Here is an 8,759-nt window from a genome sequence, read left to right as displayed (position 1 = left end):
AGTCTTGCTAAAGATCTTAACCAAGAAACTTAAATGGATTTTTTTAAAGTTATCAAAAGTTAAGCATCTTAATAGTTTGTTTTTTTTTTTAATTCCATAGTCGATCACATCAAAAAAAGAAATAAATTCTATTTCGTTCAAGTTTTTATCGTAAACACGATAGTTTCTTTTGTTAGAATTTAGTGTTAGAGAAGAAATAAAAGAATGAAATTCGGTGAGTCATGTTTTTTGTGATATGTAATGTCGGATATCCCATAACATTGAGGTTGATACATTTATGCATTGCTACAATTTATTTCTTATATAACCGTATTCAGAATATATTTTTCTCATTTAAACAACTTAAGGATTGTCGATCATATTTAATTTAATTTCTGAGATCTATTGGTCCGTGGTAAGTATATTTATGTTATTTATTTAAAACTAAAACGTAAATTAAATAAAGTTATTTGATTCATTATAAATTAAATTTGATTAACTCATCCCTCCAATGATTTTTAAATAAAGTATTAAAATTCATATGATAAAATTTTTAAGTAAAGGATTAAAATTCATAAATAATTTTAAATTAATTCGTAATGAAATCTGCTCTATTTCTATTTTGGTAGAAAAATTATATTTCGAAATTTAACTAAAAATATAACTAGTTAATGATGAGGTGAAAGCCATACATATCTGAACATTAAACACCAACAAACCTTATATTATATTATTATATAATAATGTATGATATAATAAAACAAATTACTATATCATTTGCAATTAAGCAGCGGAACCGGTGGCGCGTTGGACGCGTGTTCGAAGCCACTCCAGCATATCCCCAAAAACTAGTTCCACGTTCTCTTCAGGTTCCCCAACCATCTGGTGCCACATTCGCGGATATATCTTCAGCGTCTTATCCTTACTCGCAGCACGTGCGTACAACTCCTCCACGCACGCGGGGTCGCACACTACATCTTCGCCGCCATGCGCCACCAGTAGGGGCACCTCCACCTCCTCGTACCTCCCCTGCAGCTCCCGGCAGATCCGCATGAGCTCCTGTGCCGTGGCAGCGCGCGGACGCGCCACCGTCCTCCGCGGACTAGCAAGCGCGAGCTTCCGCTTCCACTCCACCTTGAACGAGACATCAGGGATGGAGCCGCGGGTGGGGACCACGCGCCACGTTGGGATCACCGCGGCGGCGAGGGAGAGGAAGTGCTCGAGCGGCCACGGCGGCTTGAATTTGGCGCTGATCCCGCACATGGCGCCGTTGAGGATAACCCCGTTCCACGACATTTCGGGGCGGCGGAGCGTGATTAAAAGCGCGATTGCGCCGCCGAGGGATTCGGAGTAGAGGAACGAAGGGAGTGAGGGATCGAAGCGAGAACGGAAGCTCTCGAAGAAGGAGATGCAGTCGTCGACGACGGGGTTAATGTCGGGAATGTGAGCGATAAGGCCATCGGAGAAACCGTGGCCCTGGTGGTCGATTGCGCAGGTTGCGAAGCCGGCCTTTGCGAAGTAGACGGCGGTGAGCTGAAGGAGCCAGCTGGACTCGCCGGTGAATCCGTGCACGACGGCGAGGGTTCCGACTATGGTGGTGGGAGGGAGCGGGGTCCACCACTGAGTGAAGAGCTTGAGACCCCTAGGATTGGTGATGAACTCGGAAGCGTGACTCACTGAGTGGCGCGCGTAGAACTCGTCTGGGGTTAGCTGACCGAAGGGGCTGTGCTCGTTTGCCTCCGCTATTGGGTGCACCATTCTGGCTAAAATGCGCAGTGTGTGCTCCCCTAGAGTGTAGAATGGAGCAGAGTTAGATACTGGTTTCTTACACTTATACACCAGCCAATGACAATGCCATCCTTGTGCTATTCTTACCCCTATTTATCCTACCATATTTATTACTACACTTATTATAAATAATTATTTATTCTACATTTTAATGGAATAAAAATTAACATGTTACTTTTATTAAACATTTTTAACAATAAATTTTTTATTGTATAAAGGTTTCTGTATATCAATTTATCAATTACATTTACTCGATCACCAAATGTATATAGTTAGATCTCTGAAGCAATATTCTTATAATTTTGATTCCAAGTGATATATATTTATATTTGTATAGATTTAAGTTTTTAGGGTATATTTATGAGTAGTGGTGACTTAGGTGTGAAAGAGAGCAGTAACAGAAGTATAAGCATAGAGGAGGACATTAAAGTGACGTGAGAGGTGGAGGTTGAAGTACAGCGATTGTAGTTAATTAGGGATGAGGAAAGTAGTTGGCAAATGTAAAAAAGGCTATCCACTTTATACTTATTTTATGAAATAAAGAGAGAGGATCCAAGCTGTTGCTAACTGGGCTATAGTGGGCCAAGGTCGCAGCAGCCCGTTCTCCCTCTACTGGAACCCTCGGCCTACGCCAAACTCACATGGATCAACTCTCAACTTAGATTGGACAGGCCAACATTTTGCAAGCAAAGCCCAGCCCAGCCCAATGGGCTTCAGATATGTTCCCTCAGTCTGGTGTCCCCACTTGGGCCACAAGCTGACGCAACCCAGCTCGAAAGTTTGACGATCTGATCTAAACATTTATTAACATTATTCTTTTTAATATCCTGCACGTTATGGGACCTGTACATACAGCCTCACTAACTACGTCTCTCTATTGCCTATAAATTTATGCAGTGTTAGTTTTTGAAGGAGAAGATTTTATGGTCGTGTGAAATCCTAAAATTCTGATAAACTTTTAAAATGTGAAAACCATAGACGGTAAATGGACAGGGTAGAATATTTAGAAAGCATAGCAATAAATGAAATACAGTTTTTTATTTATTTTTTAATTCATATTAAAAAAATTGGCCAAACCAGATAGACAATAAACAAATAACCGAGGACAATGAAGTGAGTGAAAAACTGCGTATTACTTTTCGTGAAATTTTAATCAATCTTTTTTTGTTATCATCCAACATGATGTACTTCTTATTTACCACAAATTTAATTATAAGTTACAACAATAATGCTTATTGTTTGTATTGAATGATTGACTTGAAATTAGTAGGATCTGCGTATTACTTCTCGTAAACTTTTTTAAAATTTACTCATCAATATATTTTTTTCATTCAATGAGATATACTTCTTATGTACCACAAATTTTATTATAAGTCACACAAATCAACCCTGATTGCTTGCACAGGGGATTTGAAGAAACAAATAGGTCAAATCATATCTGCAACATGGGAAATAATGAACAAATAAGTGGGAAAGTGCATATTACTTTTTGTACAATTTTTTTAAACTTACTAATAAATATTTTGTTTGTTATCCAATTGGATGTACTTCTTATGTATCATGAATTTGATAACAAGTCAAAAAAATCAACTTTTATTGTTTGCATCCAATGATTGACTTGAAAAAAAATAGATCAAACTAGATAGATAAATAAGTGGGGCAGAATGAACAAATAACTGCGGATCTACGTATTACTTTTGGTACAATTTTTTAAAATTTATTGATCAATTTTTTTTATCATCCGAAGGGATGTACTTCTTATATACCAAAAATTTGATTGCAAGTCACAAAAATTAACTCTTATTGCTTGCATTGAATGACTGACTTGAAAACAATAGGCTAAACCAGATAAGCAAATAAGTGAGACACAATGAACAAATAAGTAGAGATCTGCGTATTTCTTTTGGTATAATTTTTTAAAATTTACTAATCAATCTTTTTTTTATCATTCAAAGGAATGTATCTCTTATGTACCACAAATTTGATTAAAACTTACAAGTCACAAAAATCAACCCTTGCAGGCAAATAAGTGCGGCACAATAAACAAATGGGGAGCTGTATATTACTTTTCGTACAATATTTTAAAATTTACTAGTTAATCCTTTTTTTTATCATCCAAACACAAATTTTATTACAAGTCACAACAATCAACCCTTATTGTTGCACAAGGTGGCTGGCTTGAAGAAAAAAATAGGTCAAATCATAACTGCAACATAAGTGGGAACAGGGAACAAATGAGTGAGAAACTACATATTACTTTTTGTACAATTTTTTAAACTTACTAATTAATCTTTTGTTTGTTATCCAATGTGATGTACTTCTCATGTACCACGAATTGGATATCAAGTCACAAAAATCGTATTGCTTGCATTAAATGTATGAAGGTCAAACCAGATAGGCAAATAAGTGGGGGGACAATGAACAAATAAGTGGAAAGTTGCATATTACTTTTCGTTACAATTTTTTAAAACTTATTAATCAATATTTTGTTTGATATCCAATTGGATGAAGTTCTTATGTACCACAAATTTGATTATAAATTACACAAATCAACCCTTATTGCTTGAACTAGGTGGCTGACTTAAAAAAAAAAAGTCAAATCATATCTGCAACATAAGTGGAGAATAGTGAACAAATGAGTGGGGAACTGCATGTTACTTTTTGTACAATTTTTTTTTTACTTACTAATCAATCTTTGATTTGTTATTCAATGGGATGTACTTCTTATGTACCACAAATTTGACATCAAGTCACAAAACTCAACCCTTATTGCTTGCATTGAATGACTGACTTGAAAAAAAAAATCAAAACAGATAGGCAAATAAGTGGGAAGCTGCGTATTAGTTTTCGTACAATTTTTTAAAATTTATCATCCAAAGGGATGCACTTCTTATGTACCACAAATTTGATTACAAGTTACAAAAATAAAAAAATCAATCATTATTGCTTACACTGAATGACTAACTTGGAAAAAAATCAGCCAAATCAGATAGGTCAATAAGTGAGGCACAATAAGTAAATAACTGGGGAGCTTCTCGTACAATTTTTTAAAATTTACTAATCAATCATTTTTTGTCATCCAATGACATGTACTTCTTATGTACCATGAATTTGATTATAAGTTATACAAATTAACCCTTATTGATGGCGTAAGGTGGCTTGAAGAAAAAAATAGGTCAAATCATATCTACAACGCATGTGAGAATAATGAACAAATGAGTGGAGAACTGCATATTACTTTTTGTACAATTTTTTAAACTTACTAATCAGTCTTTTGTTTGTTATCCAATTGGATGTACTTCTTATGTACCTCGAATTTGATATCAAGTCACAAAAATCGTATTGCTTGCATTGAATGTATGAAGGTCAAAACAGATAGACAAATAAGTGGTACACATTTAACAAATAAGTTTATTTGATGTTTCGTAGGTATCTCAGGATTATATTTGAGTTATTTATATTGTTTGACACATTTTTACTCTAATGTTTAGTCAAATACTATTATGAAATGCGCTTGAAATGACAAATAAACTTAACAAAATTTGATTAAAATGACTAAATTCACATATTTCAAAAGATGAAGGACAAAAATGATCCAAAGTTTCAAAATGGACTAATTCTAAAATTAACTACAAGTTAAGGGATAAAAACATATTTAATCCACTATCATATTATAGAAGACAAGTCATGGATACAGAGTTTGCATCATCCAAAAGAAAACGAGTCATGGATAAATTTCCGTGTTATCTCTATCGTAATTATTAACGAAGAAAATAGATTTGATGTTTATCTGAAGGTGTGTCTTTTGCAGAAATAGCACGACAAACAAAGACAGCTCAATAAGAAATATATTTTCTTCTATTTTTTAATTTTTTAAAAAATACCCAACTCCACATATTTTTATTACCATAAAATGGATTTTCTATATCTCAAAACTTTCTACCACTTTTTGTAATAATCGGAATGATTTAGTTAACTTTAATTGGACAGATAGACAGATATTGTACATAGCTAGAGATGGCAAATAAATCCGGTCGCGTGGGTATTGCTCGAATCTGTCTCCGTTTTGACGAAAAATCCCCTCATTGACTGGGTATGGGTATGTGTATGGAGAATCTCCGACTTTTTCGATTGAGTATGAGGATGTACATATCCCCGCCATAATACATGTCCCCGCCATATCTCAATTCCCGTTTAAATTATTAAAATCTTGACAATTAATTAAGTAACTATATATATATATATATATATATATATATATATATATATATATATATATATATATATATATATATATATATATATATATATATATATATATATAATATACTTTCTATTTTTTATTTCTTCTAATTATTTGGTTTGTATGAAACTCATTTGTATCCAATATATTTTTCATCTTATCATAAATCTTTATGTAGTCACTAGTGTAAAATAAGCTTTTTATACCTACATTATTATACCTGTTCAAATTCACCAGGTAAGGCAGACGACAATTTTGTAAATAATGTGAGATCTTTTATGCCTATTATACTTTCAACCGGTATAAAAATTAATACGGTGACATTTTTGTAATATTAAAAACGACTTTTTATACCAGTTATATTTAGAATTAGTATAAATTTCGTGTATATATATATATATATATATATATATATATATTAATTTTTAAAAGATATTATAGTTGTTAGACCTCGTAACCGGCATAGTATGTCTCCATTTCCCATTTCTTTCGTTCATTCCCTTTCCTTAACACTGTTGGGAAGCTGGGAAGCGGGAGCGACAAAGAAATGAATGAACTATGTTTTGGAAACGAAAAACAGTGTTAAGGAAAGGGAATGAACGAAAGAAATGGGAAATGGAGACATACTATGCCGGTTACGAGGTCTAACAACTATAATATCTCTTTTAAAAATTTATATATATATACACGAAATTTATACCAATTCTAAATATAACTGGTATAAAAAGTCGTTTTTAATATTACAAAAATGTCACCGTATTAATTTTTATACCGGTTGAAAGTATAATAGGCATAAAAGATCTCACATTATTTACAAAATTGTCGTCTGCCTTACTTGATGAATTTGAACAGGTATAATAATGTAGGTATAAAAAGTTTATTTTATACTAGTGTTACCTACCTATCTCAATCTGAAATAAAATTACATCTAATCTTTCAAATCTTATAATACAATAATCAATCTGAAAACTGTTAACAGAAGGGATAAGATATACATATACATACATAAATATATTAAAAAAACTTGTAGGACAAAAATACTATTTTTGATACTTACATATATTTTTTTTGAAAATAATAAGATTTTGTAATTATGAAAAAATAATATCAAATGGATGTATAAATTATTGAGTTATCAAAATATCATATGCTTCTAACTGTACAATTAGTGAAAGAAATTATATCAAAAAATTTTATGAAAATTGAAATCAAAAGAAATAATAACACGCAAAAAGTTGGAAGAGATTATTACTGTTTTTCTTCTATAAATAATTCATGCTTATAATATGATAAAAAAAAACAAGCTTTGGGTGCTGATAAATTCGTGTTTTTTTTTTTTAATTAAACATTGAATAAAATTGTTTGTCCGAGTCGTTATAATATGATAAAAAGAAATGTCTACAACATTCATGAAAAGAGTGACGTCACACGTCTAATGTTATCGTTTTAAGTGGGAACCCTCTTCTTAAAAACAAGAGTTATGATAGTCTAACAAAGTTTTTAACAAAATTTTTTAGAAAATTTAACTATTCAGGTAAAAAATATTATTTAATTATTTTATTTTAATTAAAAAATAAAAATTTAATCTGTTTTAATTTTATTTTTAGAAACTTTGTTAAATTTGTCAAAGTTTTTTTGTCAAGAGGTAATTTTCCTAAAAACAATATGTATTGTCTTCTCCATTACCTGGTGGCTGTTTGTTCGTCACTACGAAGAAATTCAAAACTATAATCTACATTAAGACAAACTTGAATCAAGTTCAATAACAATTACCCGACTTTCGTTATATTGATTACAGTTTTATACCGCGTCCTCAATAAAGAAATCTTGTAGTACTTTAATTAGAAACACTTATCACACTGTATAAATAACTTTTTACTTCTATACATTATCCCTAAAACTATAGATAGTATTGATAAAAGTTTATTCGTTTTAATAGCCAAAAGTTGTTTAAATATTTAGATTAATAAAATTTAAAAAAAAAAATCATCATATCTGTAGAATAAAAAATATATCCAACCCTTACTTTGTCTTGAAGCAATAGAATTCCACTTCACAGTCACGGTCCAGATCAAGACTGCAAATTATTGCTTTTCTCCCAACACTTTCAGTTTCCAACTAGCAGAGGTAACCAGTCATATCATATCTTACAGATAAACCATACTCACATTTCTTAAAACTAAATGAGATTACATAAATTTATCCATTGAAATAACGTAGAAATGCATTAACAGAAATAACTAATAAACAGCATTTGATTGAACTCCAGAAGAGTGGAATAAAAAGATCTTACAAACACACTCATTTCTACCTCTAATAAAAAGTGAGAAGAGAGAGAGGAAGTATGATTCAGAGAAGGATTGGATATTCATGGTGGTTGACGGTGAAACCCAGTGAAGAGTATGGGAAGAGAAGATGATCTTGAGCGGTGAACTGTTCGAGGGCGAGACGAGCGTCGGAGAAGACGTAGAAGACGGAGGAGATGAGCATGAGGAAGTAGGTGGTGATGGGTGCCATCTTCTGAGCAAAAACAATTGAAGAGGTTCCTTAAAGTTTGAGGAGAGTGAAGCCAGGACTCTGCAATGCATAAATGGTTAAGAAGAAGAAAAATGAGTTTGGTGGGTAAAGTGCGTTGTTGAGAAGAGGACAACAACGGAAATTACCAGTGTGGATTCTGAAGTTATGTTATGTAGCCAAATCCCAAAGCGGTTGGTCAAAAAGAACAAATCACAAACAGAAACCACTGCCT

The 8,759-nt window shown here is 32.6% G+C and overlaps 1 protein-coding gene across 1 annotated transcript; it reads right to left on the bottom strand.

Moving 5' to 3' along the window:
- Positions 1 to 561: 561 nt before the first annotated feature.
- Positions 562 to 1,906, bottom strand: LOC114190089 (caffeoylshikimate esterase-like). Its single transcript, XM_028078852.1, has one exon. The coding sequence runs from the start codon at positions 1,735 to 1,737 to the stop codon at positions 763 to 765; it is 975 nt and encodes a 324-aa protein (XP_027934653.1). The 5' UTR covers positions 1,738 to 1,906; the 3' UTR covers positions 562 to 762.
- Between the last annotated feature and the right edge of the window lie 6,853 nt (positions 1,907 to 8,759).

Source organism: Vigna unguiculata, chromosome 7 (genome assembly GCF_004118075.2).
Source record: "Vigna unguiculata cultivar IT97K-499-35 chromosome 7, ASM411807v1, whole genome shotgun sequence".
Lineage (NCBI taxonomy): Eukaryota > Viridiplantae > Streptophyta > Magnoliopsida > Fabales > Fabaceae > Vigna > Vigna unguiculata.
This window is presented reverse-complemented; position numbering and strand designations above follow the sequence as displayed.

Coding starts and splice junctions, on each gene's coding strand:
- LOC114190089 (XM_028078852.1), bottom strand. CDS start 1,737: ATGGTGCACCCAATAGCGGAGGCAAACGAGCACAGCCCCTTCGGTCAG.